The sequence below is a fragment of the Castor canadensis genome, chromosome 8 (assembly GCF_047511655.1).
Source record: "Castor canadensis chromosome 8, mCasCan1.hap1v2, whole genome shotgun sequence".
NCBI classification, from domain to species: Eukaryota; Metazoa; Chordata; class Mammalia; order Rodentia; family Castoridae; genus Castor; species Castor canadensis.
In genome coordinates, this window is record NC_133393.1 from 151,561,385 (window position 1) to 151,579,504 (window position 18,120).

The following is an 18,120-nucleotide window of genomic DNA, read 5'->3' on the forward strand; positions in this document are numbered from 1 at the left end:
CATAGGCTGTGGTTGGGTTCCCAAATGCCAAGAACAGGCAACAACTGGTCCATGTACCTGAGGTGTGGGGACTCACTTTTCAGGTGCAGAGTGGCCTCCTGAGATTGGGTCTTATACTCCCTGATGAGCCTTCCATTTGGCTGGGTCACTGTCCTGCCTCAGGTGTCATAACACAACTAAATGTCTAGGACATTCTTTGCTTCTCTCCCTAAACTGCCATCAGGGTGACGGCACATCAGCTACTACCTCTCCAGGTTCTGAGGCCATTGGAAAATATGGGTGCCAAGCTGCCCTCTGCCCACTCTCCCTAAAGAGGGAAGGATTCCAGAAAAGCAGCCACCCAAATTTACTTTAGGGTTTAGAAGAGCACATGTTCCATACCTTTTCTCTTATAGGACCATCCCCACTGGTTTTGTGAGATCACTGGTATATTTTGCATTTAAGAAAACTGGCTCAAAGAAGAAGAACCTTAAATATTCTAAAATCAGCTGTTACTACAAACACTTTGAAGACACCAGCCTTTTTCTGGGGGGAGGGGACTGGGGTTTGAAATCGGCTTCACACTTGCAAAAGCAAGGACCGTACTGCTTGAACTACACTTCCAGTCCATTTTGCTCTGGATATTTTAGAGATGGGGTCTTGCAAACTATTTACCCAGGCTGGCCTTGAGCCGGAATCCTGCAGATCTCAGGCCTTCTATGTAGCTAGGATTACAGGTATGAGCCACTAATGCCCAGCTGCTTTGGTTAATTTTTAAATAGGGTCTTACTTTATGCCCAGGCTGGTCTGGACCATGATCCTGCTATTTGTGCTTCCCCATGTAGCTGGGATGACAAGATATGCCATCACACCCAGCTTTTATTGGTTGAGATGGAGTCTTGCAAACTTTTTGCCCAGGCTGGCCTTGAACAGCGATCCTCCTGATCTCTGCCTCCCAAGTAGCCATAATTATTACAGGCTTGAGCCACTGTACCTGGCATATGGTGATCATTTTTACTAAACTTCTCTATGAAAGCCAGTTGCATTATAATAGAATACCAAAAATGGGATTACTAGGTTAATAGGAGTGAACAATTTTAAGGCTCTTGATATATACTGCCAGACTTTTTTTTTAAGATTTTGGTAGTCGGTGCTCCCACCAGAATTGTGTAAGCAGGCAACCCTACTTGTTGCCAGAAGGCAAAGATGCCATGTAGAAACAGGTGCAGCAGTAACCTAGCTCAACAAAGCTGGTTCCTCTGGGTATTGAAGTATGTTTGCTGCTGTTCCCTCTAGGTCCAGACATCATCTGTCGGTGGTGGACATCTGCAATCACTATGGCCATCAGCTGGCTCCGGGGAGACGATGCAGCCGTGCACTCTCATTTCGCTGAAGTTGAGCATATCCCCAAGGCCTTGGAAGTGACTGAGTGCGTAAGCCTCCTTGGCCACTCACCGGCTTCTCTCCAGGGGGATCTTACATGAGCAGGAGAGGGAGCAGGTCTGGGTGGCAATGTTGGGGTGAAGAGTCAGGTCTATATGATAGATGGGAGCTATCATAGTAGAGAAAGCAGAGGACACTATGGAGAGGTGAGCTAGGTCAGCACAGTCCACTATGCAAGTGTGCTCTGCCCAGCTCCACAGCTATCCCAGCACCTGTCAGTATGGGTGTCGGAACCTCCTCCCTGCAGCCTCCTTGCTGCTACAGGCTACAGAAGAGATGAGAGCAGTATGGCTTTCAAAAAATCAGAAGCTTGGCCAGGTGCCAGTGGCTCACGCCTGTGATCCTAGCTACCCAGGAGGCAGAGATCAGGAGGATTGCAGTTTGAAGCCCACCCAGGCAAATAGTCCACTAGACCCTATCTCAAAAAAACACATTACAAAAAAGAGCTAGTGGAGTGGCTCAAGGTATGAAGGCCCTGAGTTCAAGTCCCAGAACCACATTTAAAAAAACAAACCAGAAGCCTCATGGTAGAGGCAGCAATGCAGTATGGCTGTGGCCACTACAGTTGGAAGCCAGCATTTCCCTGAAGCTTGTGCAGGCTTTGACATTGTTTCCAGGCATCTTTCAGCCACCCTCCACTGTCTATTATCCCTGTGAGTCTTCTTTTATATAAAAGGGCCTGTAGCCCAACCAAAGAGCTTTTGATTTTCCTCCTTGAGATTCATGTTTGCACCTTGGGGGCATTGAGTTCTTAGTGATGGGCAGCCCTGCCTGCTGACACCCTGGCTATTTCTACTTATATCTGAGTGTTATAAAATGCTGCAAAGTTGAAAGGCCTCAAGGGTTCCTGTCTTGTGAGCCAAAACCAGCACATTTCCTGCCAAGCAGACACTTCACTGGGAACCTAGGAGGGAACTGAGAAAATTGGGAGTGAGCAGGTTTGAGCCCTGTGTTCCCTAGGTCTTCCCAGTTTTCATATTGTTAGCACCATTTTTAAGCCCTCTGGTAAGTTAGCACCCAGCCCTGCACCAGCCCTGCATTAGCACTCCCACTGAAGTGTCTCCCACTGGCGCAACCTCAGTAAACTGAGGCTTAGCAAATAGGTTGTCTGACGTCATTTTACTTCTAAGCTGCAGAACCACAGCCAACAGCTAAGATACCATAGCGGCCATACCTACCCTCTGGATGCAGTTACTCCTGGCTTCCTTTGCACTTCAGGAAGTGTTGGGGTGGGAACCCTCTCCAATCCAACCTCTCCACCTGTAACCTCTCCCCAATCTGCCAGGTTTCTCCAGAACTTTAACACTAGACTTTTGGAGGAATGGGCCTTAGAGAACAGGTACAAATAATAGGGCAATGTTAGTCAGCTCCTGTTGCTGGGACAGAATACCAAGAAAAACAATTTAGAGGCTGAAAGGTTTATTTTGACTTACTCTGAGATTTCAGCCCATGTTCACTCAGGTTTGTTGATTCTGGGCGGTGGCATGATAGGACTTCATGGCAGGGAGCATGCTTTATGGTAGTCAGAAAGCAGAGAGAGGAAGAGAGCAAGAAGGATCTTGGGAAAAGATAGCACCCTTCAAAGGCACACCGCCTGTGACGTACTTCCTCCAACCAGGCCCCCATCTTCTAGTTTCCTTTAACTCCCAATAATGCCATCAGATTATGACTCCATCAGTGGATTAATCCATCAATTAGATCAGAGCCTTCATAATCCAATCACTTTAGATCCAGTTCAAAGCCCCACTTCTGAACACTGCATTGGAGAACAAGCCTTCAACACGTGAGGAGGACATTTCTTATCCAGACCACAAAAAGGGCCAACACCTTATGTGACCATAGGAATGGGCAAATAGTATTGTGGCTTCTTTATAGAACAGGAAACTGAGGTATAGATTATTTGAATTCCCATCTTCGGTGGCAGGCCTGTTGGTTATGCCTGGGTTTCTGGGCCCCTCCACCCACAAATGAAGGAGGAGGCTGAACTAGTTCAGGACCAGCATTTCAGATCTGGGGCTGGCTACCAGAAACCAACATGGCAGCATTGCAATGAGACCCATGTGTCTCATAGACGTGGGGTGTAGGGAATCACCATCTCAGGCTCTTCTGCCAGTTACCCAGATGTCATGCTCTGACCTGCCTCTCCACCTCCCTATCACTACTGCAGGAGCCCCCTGGTAAAGGCCATCTTCCATGCCTGCAGAGCCATGCATGCCTCACTCTCTGGGAAAGCAGATGGGCAACAGAATTCCTTCTGTCATTGTGAGAGGGCCAGCGGCCACTTGTGGAGTAGCCTCAACGTCAGCGAGGCCACCTCTGACCCTGCCCTCAACCACGTGAGTGAGAACTTAGCCGGCCCTGCAGAGAGGTGCTCGGCTCTGGTCTATAAGAGCACTTTCACCCATTTCAAACTTACCCAGCCTTGTGGGATGTCTTAAGAGACAGAAAAAGCACACTGGCACCCTCCTTTCCCAAAATGTGGTCTGTTGGTGTAGGTAGATGCCCTTTTTAGTCCTGGGAATGAGCATGTTTGCACCTGCACCTTGGCTCCTTGAGCCCAGATCCCATTGGCCAATGGCTCCCTATAAGCCCCAGGTGAACGACAGCTGGCCAGTGTTCTGCATTTGTGCAGGCAGTTTGCACAACTCTCTGCAGGCCAGCCTTTTGGTAGCCCCCTACCCTCAGGCACACATACCCTGAGCCATCTGACTGCCCTGGCACCTCCATGGCCAGCCACACACTTCCTGGTGGGTAGCTGTGGTGCATTGTAGTTGCATTGCATGTTCTGGCAGTACCCGTGCAATGTTTCCACAGTGCATCACAGAGGCCTGCCCAGCCCTCGAGAGACTTCCCACCATGCTCTGACCCCAAGCCCCATCACTTGGGGAGTGCAGCAGCTGGTTGTGAACCATCAGCTGCTCCCTTGGGAAACGTGGTGCAACTCCAGAGAGAGTGCAAAAGGAGCATCCGGAAGGTTAGACTCTGAGCTGCTCACTGAAGTTTGGTCCCAGATGGCTGGGCTGGCATTCCAAAGTAGAGGTTATCATTGAGCCTGGGCACTCGGGTGAAGCCAGGATAATGCATCAGCCCTACAGGGCCAGACATTATACAGAAAGAGCTAAAGACCAGAGGTAGGCTAGGAAGCTACTGTTGGGCTCTCCTGGTATGTTTCTCAGCTCAGTTGGGGGGAGGTTTATGGCCACCTTTGGGACTGAAGTTCTTGATAGCAGCTCTGAGGTGGAAGAATGAGCCCAGAAGAGCCTAGTGGCCTAAGACCAGAATCCAGCCCAGGCCTTCTGCCTCTGGGTCCAGAGATGCTTCCTTAGAACCCATGCCTTAGATGTGGCAGCTTTTCTTTCAGGACAGTGATCCTCATCCATGTCCCCTTGAGGCTGTCAGCAGCAAGAAAGAAGACAGTGTGGCCAAGAGCCAGGGCATCATGCAGGCAAGGTTTGGGCAAGACAGTGACCCCAGGTCCAGTGCATGGGGCAAAATGAAAGCGAGGGCTGGGTGAGATGAGAAGTGACCTGGGGGATGTCCATATGAACCTGAGGGCTGCTTGTGTCCCATCTCAAAGAGGACTCACTGTCTCCTCTTTGTTCCACATGCTATAATGGACTGTCAGAAATTCAGGCAGGCAGCCCAGTTAAGTCTCATATAATGCTCACAATAGCCCTGGTTTGCTAGGTACCAGTGGTTCATACCTGTAATCCTAGCTACTTAGTAGGCTGAGACCAGAAGGATTGTTGTTCCAGGCCAGCTTAGGCAACTAGTTCACAAGACCCCCATCTCCAAAATAACCAGAGCTCAAGCAGTAGAGTGCCTGCTTTACAAGCATGAAGCCCTGAGTTCAAACCCAGTCCCATTAAAAAAAACAAAACAGCCCTGGGTTGCCATTTCCATCTGTGGATAAGGAAACTGAAGCTTAGAGAGGTTAAGTCATGTGCCAGAGTCATGTAGCTAATGGGAATCCAGAGCAGTCAAACATCAAAGCCTTAAACCACCATGTGATTCTGCTTTCATGCACACCTGTCTCCTCTCCCCTTCTTCCTTCCACTACCCCTTACATCTAGGCTCTGCTGCCACTTCAGACCGACCTTCAGTTGCTCTGAGGAGGAAGGCCTTGGTGCCTTTAGGCATCTCAGCTTCCAGGCCAGCCATGGGGGTTCCCATGAAGTGGGAGAACCAAGGCTTTGAGACCCAAAAGGGTTTTATTCCTGTCCCTGCCTATGATGTGTACCCTACACAAGCTGCTGCTCTTTCAGAGCCTCCCCTTTCTCATCTGTAGAATGGTAGGCCATGGAAAGGATTGGTGCCCTCTTCAGCCATTCTTTCAGTACCAGGCTCAGGGTTCTGCACATCCCCCTAGAGCTGCTGAGTGTTAGGATAAGGGAGTGCCTGGTAGGTACTAAGATCCATGCCTTAGGCATAGGCCAGTCACCTGTCGCTTCCCTTTTGACTCACCCGACAGGTGGTCCAGCTGCTTACCTGTGACCTGCTTCTGTCACTGCGGACAGCACTCTGGCAAAAGCAGGCAGGCATCAGCCAGGCCCTGGGCGAGACCTACCATGCATCGGGCGCTGAGCTGGCTGGCTTCCAGCGGGACCTAGGCAGCCTACGCAGGTTGGCACACAGCTTCCGCCCAGCATATCGCAAGGTGAGACCAAGTGGACTGGTAGGAATACGCAGATTGGGGTCTGTAGGGCTTGAGCCCAAGAACCCAGCACACACATGTGGTTGTGGAGCTGACTCTGAAGTCAGCCAAATGACCTATCAGGCACCTGCTCAGGCCCAGCACTAAGTTGGGTGCCACATGTTCCTTTGTGCACATTGAATACCTGCTGTGTGCCCAGCCCTGGAGTATAGCAGGGAGCAGCCATACTCTGCCCCTCAACAGGGGCCAGGCCAAAATCACACCTCACCATTCAGACCCTGAATGGGAAAGCTCAGAGAGCAGGGGAGCCAGTTAGGCATTGTCCTGACCATGAGGGAACTACTTTGACTTTCATGACTGGTATCGGTGGACGGAATCTCCATTGAACAACTTTAAAGAGGAATTCACTTTAGTTCTTTTTCTGAGTCATTTGAGGGATTCAGCTTTCTCGACATAAAAATCCCCTTGGTGCTGGCTACAAGATCTGAGATAAATGTCTAAGGACAGTTGTGTGACTGAACCTGCTGGACTAATCATTTCCTTATTTATTTTTATTGCTAATTAGAATAACACACTAGACATATTTATTGACGTTATTGTTTGAAATAAGGTCTTGATTTGTTACCCAGGCTATCCTGGAACTCCTGGGCTCAAGCAGTCCTCTTGCCTCAGACTCCTAAGTAGCTTGGACTACAGGTGTGCACCACCACGCCTGACCTGTATTAAACATCTTTAAACTATATTTTTATGTTTATTTGATGCATAATAATTATATACATTTATAGGTTCTACTGTGACACTTCAGTACATGTATATTACATGTAATGGTCATGATTGCCAAATCTTTCACCTCAAAGATTTGTCATTTCTTTGTGTTGGGATCAACTTTTTTTTAATGCCTCCAGAGTAGCTAGCATTATAAGCATGAGCCATGCATCTAGCTGGATCAACATATCGTTACCTGAATTATTTTCCAAACATCTAAGTGAGGAAATCCATATTGTCAGGGAGGGGAGTAGGCTATGTTGAAAGGGCACAAAAAAAGGTCTCAATGAGGTTGCTGCTGTGGAGACATAACCCCTCACCCTAACGTACAGGGACACCCTCACAAGGTCACAATGGCCACTGTGTACAGCAAGCCAACACAGATACAGGAGAAAAATATAATCATCAGAGAACCAGCCCTAACGGTAGAAAAGAAAAGTGTGCCTCAAGGTTTGGGCTGCACCCCTGCCTTGTGGGACTCACTGTGGCTGGACCAGCATCAAAGACCTCCTCTAGACAGGCACCAGTGGCTCATGCCTGTAATCTTAGCTACTCAGGAGGCAGAGATCAGGAATACTGTGGTTCAAATCCAGCCCAGGCAAATAGTTCATGAGACCCTATCTCAAAAAAAACCCATCACAAAAAAAAAAAAAAGATTAGTGGAGTGGAGTGGCTCAAGGTATAGGCCCTGAGTTCAAGCTCTAGTACCACAAAAAAGAAAAAAATTACAGATGTAGCTACTCTGGAGGCTGAGGCCGAAGTCCAAGTTCAAGACAAGCAAGACCCTGTCTCAAAATAAAAATAAAAAACAGCTGAGGAGTCAGATGTAGTTGTGTATACCTACAATCCCAGCTACATAGGAGACTTAGGACGTGTGCAGTCCTAGAACTAAAGCAAAAAGACTGGGGGATATGGCTTAAGTGGTAGACCACTTGCCTAGGAAGTACATACTGATTCAAACCCCAGGACCCTCACCCCAGAAAAATAAAATTAGAGGCCTAGACCTCCACCCCACAGTGATTTCTATTTACCTAATTGCTGCTGACTTATACCTGGAAACCTCTAGACTTTATTCTTTTCTGAAGAAACAGAAGGAAACAAGACACTGAACTTGATACCAGCATAGCCATCCCCACTCATCCCTCTGTTTCTACCTTCCCTGTCCTTTTGTCAGCCTGGAGGCAGCCTTCAGGGACTTGAGTCTTTACCCAGACTGCTTATCTTCCTACCCTGGAGGATGTGTCAGAGCTCTGTCATCAGTGGAGGAAAGCAGCCTTTTGCCCTCCACTAGCTGACCTGGTCTTTGTTCCCCTTTCCCTTCGCTTCTCCAGGTTTCTGGCTTAGCCCGAGAACAAGAGAGGTTGCTTATTAGAGGTGAAAAAGGCAGGGTAGCATGGAGAGGAGAGGGAGGCATCAGGTAGCAGATGAGGTGGCTTAGGGAGAGGTACTCACTGGGGCCTAGACAAGCAAGGACCAAAGGTTTGACTGTGTCCCATTATACCTACACAGGTGTTCCTGCATGAAGCCACTGTGCGCCTGATGGCAGGAGCTAGCCCTACCCGAACCCACCAGCTGCTGGAGCACAGCCTGAGGCGGCGAACCACTCAGAACACCAAAAACGGTGAGTCTAGTAGCTTCCCAGCTCCCCTGCCTAAAGGCCTGGTGTGGCCCTGCCCAGCCCTGACATCTGGCAGCGTGAGCTCCTGCATACCTCTTGCCTCTTTCAGCTATTGTGGTAGGGTGGGAATGGAAGGAGCCAAGACTTGATTTGGTGAGCTGAGGGGTTGGGCATTAGCTTTGAAGCCAGGAAGGTGGTGCCTTTGCCGTGTACCTCTGGATCTGGCCACAGGCAGAAGGCAGAAAGGAGATGGGAATGTAGCCCTAAGAGGCACAAGTCATGAGTACCACCTGTGAGTTTATCCTCTGTGCCCCAGGCATACCTAGGGAGTCACTGGTCCACCCATGTGGGAGGTGGGCTGAGGATGGCATCCCAGTGCATGAAAAGGAACAAAAGACCACATGAGTTCAAATATCTGTCCTGCCACACTAGCTGTGCAACAACCAGCCAAGTTTATAACCTGTCCTGTGAATTTGGGAGGGCCTGCAAACTAGGGAGGACAACAGAACCTACCTCAATAGTGAGTGTGTGGCTTAAATAAGTGAGGCTACATAAAGCCCTTGGAATATCATTTATATGTATCTTATTCCCACAGGAGAAGTGGACGCCTGGCCTGGCCAGCGAGAGCGGGCCACCGCCATCCTGCTGGCCTGCCGCCACCTTCCCCTCTCCTTCCTCTCCTCCCCAGGCCAGCGGGCAGTGCTGCTGGCCGAGGCTGCTCGCACCCTGGAGAAGGTGGGCGATCGGCGCTCCTGCAATGACTGCCAGCAGATGATTGTGAAGCTGGGTGGGGGCACTGCCATCGCCGCCTCCTGACCACTGGGCTCAGCCCACCTCCCTCCACCTTTGTCTCTCAGTCTTTATCCCAGGACCCTCCTCTGTCTCCCTTTTCCATCTTAGTTTTTCTTCCTCCTCTCTGAGAGCTATGGTGGTGAGGATGAGCCTTGTCTTCTGAGCTGTCCCTGCAAAGGCTTTTGGACCACTTCTGGCCAGCGGGCCCCCTAAGCAAAGCCCCTTAATGCTGATGTCAGTTGGTGCCCATGGTCCAGGCCCTAATAGGCTGAGGAAAGGCAAGGGGATGGGAGTGAGGGAGATCTCCCTTGAAAGCAGGCAGTCCTCTAGAGGCGTTCTAAACATCTCCCTTTTCTGCTTCCTATTTTTTACCATGCTTTCTCTCTCTGGGCAACCAAGTCTCTGGGCACCAGAGAGCACTTCGCCCTCTGGATTTATCCAGCATTTCCCTCCCGTTTTTATATGGATGTTTTTATATACATATGCTTGGGTTTGCCGTGATGCAGGGCAAAGTTGCTGTGGCATCTTTTTTTCTCTCCTGGGTCTGCATTCCCTCCCCTGTGCCTGACTAAGCCAGTTCTTTGTTTTCTCGTCATTACAAAGCCAGGGGAGGAGGGGGAGCACAGCCCTGGAGAGGCAGGTGCAGGCCTAGGAGTGGATGAAATAATGTTGGCATTATTTTTTAATTTTTTAAAAAATAAATGGTATCTTATTTAATTGTCCTGTTCCTTCCCATTCCCCCACCCCCTGGGATGTCACCCCCAAGCTCAGGGTAGGTAGGGAGCTGGGCAGGATGAAGCCACCCATTTGGCCTGGGGACCAGGGGGGTCTTCAGCATGGTTTTTCAGTTCCCTCCTGCTCTCACCCTAACTCCTACCTCCAAAGCATATTTTCATCCCTAATTTTTGTCCTGTAAATAAGCCAGGGTGGCAAGGGCTAATCCCAAGCCCTCTTTAGCCACAAGCCCCTCTTTTCAGGGTGGGCAGCAGGAACCAGGTCCCTTGCTTTGAGGGGGTTCCTAGGAGGAAAAGTGGGTCTCCTGAGAGACTGAAAGGGACCCTCCCTTAGTGTGCTTCTCACCCTTTCAAAACTGGTTGGGGCAGAGGGTCTGTGGGAGCCCAGTACAGACTAGGGAGTGCACATAGCAGGGGTCCCTCCCTATGCTTGGACTCTACCTAACTTCTGTCTCCTGCCCTTCCCCACTATCACTGTAATTTATGAATCCTGCCCACAAGGCAGCCCAGCCCTTGTGTCGTGTGTGTATATACTGTGCCTTTTTTCCTTGTTGTTCAGGGGTGGGAGGGGTGGTTTTTCACTGAAAAGAGGGATACACCTATGGCTTCCTTGATGTTGAATCGTTCACTATGTCCTGGTCATAGGTCATTCAATAAACAGATTGGTACCACCCAGCACAAGGTGTATGAGGGTCTGGAGCGTGACCAGTGGAGTGACTACCCAAGTGGCTGTATGAGTTGGTTGGCAGTGGGCCACAAATTGAGGGCAGCTGGGTAACTTCAGTCTAATGGGCCTTCCTTGCCCACCTGTGTGAATGGTACACACTCCAGGGATGGGTGAGGGCCTGTGACAAAAGGGCTGTTGGTGGTGCTGCTGAAATCAAAGGTCACGGGACTGGAGGAGTGGCTCAGGTAGTACAGTACCTGCCTCGCAAACACAAGGCCCTGAGTTCAAACCCCAGTACTGCATAAAAATAAATACAGCTTGTCTTGAAATCAAAGGTCACTATACCCACATTCCAATTTAGTCCCTGGATGTACAGCTGGCAGGATGGCTGACAACAGCAGTTCTTTGGGATTTGGGGTGTTAGGTGTCTCCACTGGGTGAGCTGCCCCTTAGTTTCGTCTTCCCTGCAGTTTGTGCCCCTCAGAGGGCACTCACTGCCCTGATAACCAGAGCCAAGCCTACCTCCTGTACTTCAGAGCTGGGGTCACTTGGTGGGAACTGACCTCTTCTGTACTTCTACATATGCAGAATGGGGGTGGGGTTTTTAATCCCTGTCTTTGACTAGTTCCATAGGCTCGAAGGCCAGGTTTGAAGGACATTAACACACATGAAGTGCCAGTGTATGGTAAGTGTTTTGTGAGCTGGAGAGGCCAGGGGACACGCCCACACAGAGGAGTTGGGATGGGTGTGTTGGACCCTTGCAGAGTGGAAGTCAGGTATGCTATGTAGAAATGAGCCCGGGACTGAATTGCCCAGTCCATGGCTAGGTCCTGCTCACCTAGCCATGAAATAGCTCTGAGCCACACCCCTTCCTGATGGCCAGTCATTACAGGCCACATTGTCCCAAAGGACAGACTAGCCAGGAGATGTACCAAGTTGTGTGACAGTCACATCAGCATTTTCAGTAATGGTCACTGCACTTAGCCTCAGTCTAGCTCCAGTGGGGGTCCAGAGCTCTTGGGACTGAGAATGAACGTAAGGATTGTGCCCACCTCCCAACCCAGCCTGTGTCACCATGGTGGGTGGCTTATGTGCCCAGGAGCCCCATCCTTTTGTGCTTCTCAGCAAGCTCCAAGCTCCATGACTCAGCACCTGTCCCGTGTCCCCCCCCCCCCCCCCGCCCACACCCTACACAGCTGTGCAACAGGGACAGAGCGCCTGCCTCAGTCCCAAGCTAAGGGCAGGAGGGCGCGCTTCCCTCCAAGCCATGGAGACCCTGGCTCCCTGCAGGACTGTGAGCTCTGGGCTCTGTCTTAGAGCATTTAAGCCCCAGTTTTCTCAACACCTGAAAAGGACAGGGAGATGGGCCCTTCAGAATGTGAGGGATTGATACTAGGCTGAGTGGGTTTGCCCCCTCAGGAAAGCCCAACCAGTAAGAGCAAAAAGGCCCAAGGCTGCCCATACTGAGAGCAGATGCCCGTCCCCTCCAATGCATCCCCAACTCCCGTTCCCTTACATTTGCCTTCAAGAGCCTTTCCACCAGCAGATCCAAAGTCCTCACCCTGGAGTCAGCCCAGTAACCCTGGACAAGTTACTTAGGTCCCAAGACCTCAGTTTCTTATCTATAAAGGCACACCCCATGGGGCTCTTGTGAGGGCTAAATGACAAACAGCAACAAAAGGCAGCCATTGTAAACAGTTTCCGGTTCACCTTGGAACACAGGAGGAAAACACCCAACTTGACACACACCTCAACTGGCTATAGCTCAGTCTACCCTCAGACACACCAGTACCTGGAACAGAGGAACTTGGGAAAGATGCACACAGGTTACTCACAGTGCCCTGGGGCCACAACCAAGTACTAGGAGCCTTCCTGGCAGGAAAGGGGAGAGCTAGCAGTGCCAAGCATGTGCGCTGTGAGCCCCAGGAGGGAGGGGGCTCTGCTAGGCTCCTGCTCCAGCATCTCCATCCCTCTTACCCAGAGCTGCTCCTGGGAGGAGGCTCCTCTATCCTGAGCACCAGATGTCCTCATGGCCCACACTCATTAGGGGGGTGGCCCTGGGCCAATGTGGCCAAACAGCCTGCGCGCTGGTGGCTGGCCCAGGGCCAGACTGTCAGTAAGGATCTGCCAGCTCAAGCTGTACAGTGGGTGTCTAGTCAAGGGGCTCACTTCCAAGAGGGCATGCACCCCTCCCCTTGGGAGAGAGGCCCTCTCTCCTGTGCCCATACCTCCAAATGGCTGAGGTCTAGTTGCATCCTTCCCATGGCTCCTACTGGTGAGAGCATTAAGCCTGATATTCAACCCTGGCCGCCCTCTCCAGCCACTTCTCCCTGGTCCCCAGCCGGCCGCGATCCTCAGCTCTTACCCATACTGTGTCCTCTGCCCGCACTAGCGTCTGTCCAGTCAGTGACTGATGCAACCATCAGTACCTCTCCGGGCAGGAACCACATTACAGGGTTTATTTACGCACAGTACCCTAGCCCTGCCACCCCACTGGCTACTACGCGGGCCCTTTAACCCTGCGGGCTCCATGGCCCCCAGTCCAGTCTGCGCGGGACTTCTGCTCTTTGGGTCTGGGGCTCGAGACCGAGAGTCCTCCGGGTGAGGAATGCGGACCTGTTTCAAACGGTGACCTCGGCTTTGCTATTGGTGCTCAGGTGCCGGGGTCCGCGACCCGCGCTGCCATAAAGACTGGGGGGCTGCGCGCTGAACACCTCAGGGAGCTTCTCCACACTGAACTGGCGCCTGGGCGCGTGGCCAGGCCGCCGGGGCGCCGGGGAGACCGGAGCCGCCAAGTGGCCGCGGGGGACAGGTCGGGCTGGACCGCCGGCTGTCCAGGCAGCGTAGGGGCCCGACAGGGCAGGGCCAGCAGGGGGCGCGTAGCTCGGCGGGGCCCAGGGACAGGCGTCGAGCAGCGCAGGCAAGTCCTCGGGAGGCCGCGGAGCCCGTGCCGGGAGGGTCCGCAGGGTCGGCTCGGTGGCGGGAAAGCGCTGGTAGAAGTCCTGGGGGGCAGCCTCTGTGGGGACAGCGCGGGGAGGGTTAAGTCTCGAGAGGCCGGACCTCGATGCCCCGAACACCCGCCGCAGTAAGGGGTGGCGGGTCACAGCGGGGTCAGAGTGAGGCCGAGGGGGCAGCCGATTGGCTGCGTGGGGGCGGCCCGAGCGCGGATTGGCCGATCTGGGCGGGCGTGGGAACTGCGGGACTCCGCACCCGGACCTGAGCTTTGCGGTTCAGGAACGCGGATATCCGGGCCACTGGCGCCGGCCGCCCTCACCAGGCCTTAACTCACCTGCGGCCTTGAGCGTGGCTGCTTTGAGGGTGGTGAACTTGGCGTAGTCGGGCTGCAAGGTCATGCTGCCACCGCCCTGCAGCCGGGAGCCACGCGGGGGTCCTGGGGTAGCGGACCCCAGGGGCGCGTTGTTGAGGCGTTTCTTGTCTGGAAGGGAGAGAGGGGAGTAAGGCGAAGACGTGGTGCGCTGACCCTGTACCTCCGCGTGCTCCACTGCCTCTTCCCAGCCCCCTCTCCAGCTCAGTGGGAACTTGGGCGATGTTATCTGGATGAAACAGAGCAGGACCCGGCAGAATGTCCAGGGTCTGGCTCAGAAAACCATGAACAATGGCAGCCAGCCCTGAGGGGTACTCCCCTAATGGATGGTTGGCCAGCACGTTAGGCCTAATCCAGAACTGAGTCCCAGAACCTGCTCCCCGCAGAGATGGGAGATGTCTGAGCAACAGAACCCAGGTAAGGGCGTAGGGGGAGCTGCTTCCCCCGCAAGAGACCAGAGGACAGCTCCAGATCCCACAGCCTCCGAACCACAGTCCTAGTCAGCAAATCCTGAATCTGGACCCTTCCTCATAGAATCATAGCCTCTGAGACTCTAGGCTGCAGGAGGGTCGCTCTCCACCAAAGACAGCTGACCAGCTTGTCCCGCCCCCACTCACAACTACAGAGGCAGAAACAGCAGCTCAGAGCCTCCTCTCTGCAGACAAGCACCCAACTCCTACCGCTCCGTTTACCTTTTCCCAGGCTCTGCTGTAAATGAACCAATGCCCACCTGCAGCCTACTCACCTGTGCTGTTGTGAGGAGATCCCCGGGGGAGGCCATCACTCATTTGCACCTGGACACAGCTACCTAGGGGCGGGCCCAGAGGTGGAGGCAGTGGCTCCTGGGGGCCTGGCTGCTTCAGCAGTTCTGTCAGCGTCCTGGGGGAACAGAGTGGTGGAGAGCAGACCTCTCAGCCTCCTGCCTGCCCATCAGCCAGATTCTGGTCTATCAAAGACTAGTCTCAGCCATCACTGTCTCACTATGTGGGTCCGGGCAGTTCTTTCAATCCCTCTCTCGGCTTTCTGCTCTAATATTTGACCACACACAGAGGTTCCCCTACAAGGCCTGGCCCTGTCATCCCCAAATGGCCAACTGAAGGAGCAGGTCAGGAAACTGATGGAGTGAAATGTAACCAGGACTACCTGGTTTTCCAGAGGCTACTGTCTGGGTTCGCTGTCCAGGACGCTCCCCAGTTGAACTGCCTGTCCTAACACGGGCTTCCTGGTCTACAATATCCATTTCTCAACCTCCTCCCATAAGCCTCCTATCCATTCGTCAAACCCCTCAGGGAGTCCCTCCTCCTCGGGAGGCCTCCCTTACCTGTCTTCAGTGACTGGGCGTCTGCTGGGCTCTGGGGTCCTGCTGTCAGCACAGGCAGGGAAGACAATGAGGGAGGGAGAGGGAGCTAGGAGATGCCTGCCTATGTGGCAGCCCAGAACTCAAAGACTGTGGCCCTGGGTACCCAGAACACCCAGCCCCCACCCAGCTGTGACTGTCTTACTGAGCCTTCCCCACAGACAGCCAACCCAGTCTTCATCCCAGATGCCTGCAGCGCCCAGAACCCATGATTTTCTCCCACTTCCCCTGACCCTCCTTCTCAGGCAGGGACTATGGCTTAATGAAGAGGTGCACTGGAGGACACCTGGGGTGGCCAGGGATTGGCTGTGATGTGGCAGGGTCTGAAAGTATCCACACCCTTTCTGAACTAACCTTCCTGCCTTGCCCTCTCCTCAGTGGTTCACTGTTGTAGTTTCATCTCTGGGCCAGCACTTCTAATCCAGCTCTCCCAAACACCTAATTGTCATGCCTCTGGACCTTTGCACAAGCTTTCTCCAGGGCTGACTTCAGTCCCCTCCAAGTCCTCTGAGAAGCTGTCCCTGGATCAGCCCCAACATGGCAGAATTAAGGGTGAGACTTGTGTAGTTCAAAACACACATACACAAACACACACACAAACATACTGTACACACACACACACACACACACACACACATGCATACACAAACAATGAGCCCAAGTTCTGTTCCAGGCGTCCCCCAGAGAAGAGAGGACACATGGTTGTGGGCATATAACCACACCTGTGGATGAAGACCTTCCAGGTGAGCATGCCAGCTAGACTGCCCAGTACCTCCCCACCATCACGGTTCTCCCTGCTCAAGGACATACCCTGTCCTCCTCATTGCTATTCTTGCCCAGTATCAGGGACCCCGAATTCAGGAGGCCAAGCTCCTGCCCATGCTCCATCCAGGACTCCACATCACCAAGGCAGTGCCACTGGTCCAGGGGGAGGTCAGAGTCCCAGCCCCAGCTCAGCCCTTCTTTCAGCTGCCTGGGAGGGGTGGCTAAGAGTTATGGAGGGCAAAAAAGGCCTCATCCCCAGCTCCTAAGATCCAGGAACTCAAACAGCTACATCTGGTCCACCAAGCCAGATGACACTGATAAATACCAGCCTGTTGCATGTGGTGTCAGCAGTCCACACGACCAAGGGGGCTGGGATATGGGTGGGTGAGGAGGACACCGGCAGGGCATGAGAGGTTCTGGGGGCATGAATGTGGGGTTGGGGGTGGGGGCTCTAGGGTCAAGACACATAGAATCCCAGCCTTCCCATCTAGCTGGGGAGGGAAACTTGGGTCCTGTGGAGCCCACCTCACACCAAGCTCAGGCCTCTACAATACACAAGTCTGTTCCTTCCAACACTTCAGTTCCCTTTCTGCAGAGAGCCCTGACCTTCCCCCAGTGGGGCTATTGAGTTGGGGTAGAGGTAGGGGCTTTTGAACTCCAGGAAAGAAAGATCAGGCCTGAGTCACAGCTGGTGGGGGAGGGAGGTGGATGGGAGCGGGTAGGAGGAGGGGAAAGTAGGAGAAGCTGGAAGATATCTCTCCCAAGCACCCATTCTCCTCCCTCTGCCCAAGACCCCCAATACTGCACCAGCCTTATCTCCTACCTGGCCAGTGAGGTTTGGGCCCCATGTCCTTCCCGTTGCACCGGCCCTTTGCCCTCCCCAAAGAACGGTGGAGCCCGTGGGGAGCGCAGTCCAGCACAGGCTGGAAGGTCAAGGGGAGCCTGAGCCGTATCAGGTGTCTCCCTCCATGAAGTGGGGCAGGGGGAGACAGACACTCAAAGGAAAACACCAGAAAGCGGCTGCTAAGAGAACCAGACTTCGAGAGCAGCGGGAAGGATGGAGGCGCCCAGGGATGCGGAGCAGGCAGGGAGGGACGTCAGGGCGTAGCGGTCGGGTGCCAGGGCCGGGGTCGCCAGCCGAGGAGCTCACCTGGTCACCGTACGCCGCGCGCGCGGGCTATGCGCCCTCTCCAGGCCCAGGCGCGCCCCGATGCCTGCCAACACCAGCAGCGCGGCGACGCCGCACACCGCGTAGACGGCCGTGTGGCTGCGCTCGCGGGCCGGGTCCCGGGGCGCCGCGGTGTCGCGGGCGCGGGCGGGCGGCCTGCCGGTTTGCACCCAGGCGGGCGTGTCGTAGTTGGAGCAGCGGCTCTGGTCGAGGCGCCGCGGCCCGTCGTGGCAGCAGAAGCGGTAGCCGCACGTGCCGCAGCAGAAGCTGTAGGCGCCCGAGCTGCAGTTGAAGGGCGGGTCCCACTGGCCCATCACGTCGTAGTAGCCGCGGCAGCGGTCGCCCCCAGCCGGGGCTGCCGTGCCGGGCGCCGCGGGCTCCTGGGCCTCGGGGGCCCCCGCACGGCCCGACGGCGGCCCGGCCAGCAGCAGCGCCAGCCGCAGCGCGATCGTGAGCTGGAGCCTCGGCAGGCGGCGGCCGCCGCACAGTCCCCGCGCCCCAGCTCGCTCCATGGGCCCCGCGCCTCTTGTTACTGCGCCCGGCGCATGGCCGGGCGCTGCGGCTCCCCCGGGCCCGGCTCCTCCGCACTCTCAGGGATCGCGCTGCCCCCTCCTCCGCCGTCAGCGTCCTCTGGGGACCCCAGACTCGAGTGGGCTCGGGCTGGAGTTCGCCGGGTCGCACCGCCGGTGGGCGCGTCCTCCGGGGCTCACCTCGGACCCGCGCCGGCCAGTCCGCACGCTGCGATTCTTCGCCCCCGAGTGGCCGGCGGCTCCTCGCCTGCGCAAGGTCCCCGGCTGCTCCCCGACCCGGCGGGCGTGGGGGTCCTCGGCCTAGCGGGGGCTGCGCCGGGGCG

At 54.2% G+C, this 18,120-nt stretch overlaps 2 protein-coding genes across 4 annotated transcripts in view; one reads left to right on the top strand and one right to left on the bottom strand.

Moving 5' to 3' along the window:
- The window catches only part of Srebf2 (sterol regulatory element binding transcription factor 2), a 60,638-nt gene extending 49,978 nt beyond the window's left edge, over positions 1 to 10,660 (top strand). For both annotated transcript variants that reach the window (XM_020168194.2, XM_074084582.1), the window contains exons 15-19: positions 1,276 to 1,408; positions 3,590 to 3,758; positions 5,894 to 6,079; positions 8,351 to 8,462; positions 9,055 to 10,660. In XM_020168194.2, the coding sequence (XP_020023783.2) occupies positions 1,276 to 1,408; positions 3,590 to 3,758; positions 5,894 to 6,079; positions 8,351 to 8,462; positions 9,055 to 9,275 (821 nt within the window). In that variant the 3' untranslated portion in view covers positions 9,276 to 10,660. The remainder of the gene's footprint in view (positions 1 to 1,275; positions 1,409 to 3,589; positions 3,759 to 5,893; positions 6,080 to 8,350; positions 8,463 to 9,054) is intronic.
- Positions 10,661 to 13,078: 2,418 nt separating this feature from the next.
- On the bottom strand, positions 13,079 to 17,930 carry Shisa8 (shisa family member 8). 2 transcript variants are annotated; one of them, XM_020168220.2, is made up of 4 exons: positions 17,250 to 17,930; positions 14,723 to 14,856; positions 13,942 to 14,088; positions 13,079 to 13,668 (listed from the first exon to the last, which is right to left on the bottom strand). In XM_020168220.2, exons 1-4 carry the CDS (start codon positions 17,777 to 17,779, stop codon positions 13,274 to 13,276), a joined length of 1,206 nt encoding a protein of 401 aa, XP_020023809.2. In that variant the 5' UTR covers positions 17,780 to 17,930; the 3' UTR covers positions 13,079 to 13,273. The 2 variants fall into 2 exon arrangements, with proteins under 2 accessions (XP_020023809.2, XP_073940685.1); XM_074084584.1 differs by having other exon boundaries at positions 13,079 to 13,693; positions 13,924 to 14,088.
- Positions 17,931 to 18,120: the final 190 nt, after the last annotated feature.

Bases quoted from the DNA above. Each gene is read 5' to 3' on its own strand.
- Shisa8 (XM_020168220.2), bottom strand. From the start codon at position 17,779: ATGGAGCGAGCTGGGGCGCGGGGACTGTGCGGCGGCCGCCGCCTGCCG. The intron at 14,857-17,249 runs GTGAGCTCCTCG...CTGTTCCCCCAG, and splicing joins GCGCGGCGTACGGTGACCAG to GACGCTGACAGAACTGCTGA. The intron at 14,089-14,722 runs GTGAGTAGGCTG...TCTCCCTTCCAG, and splicing joins ATCTCCTCACAACAGCACAG to ACAAGAAACGCCTCAACAAC.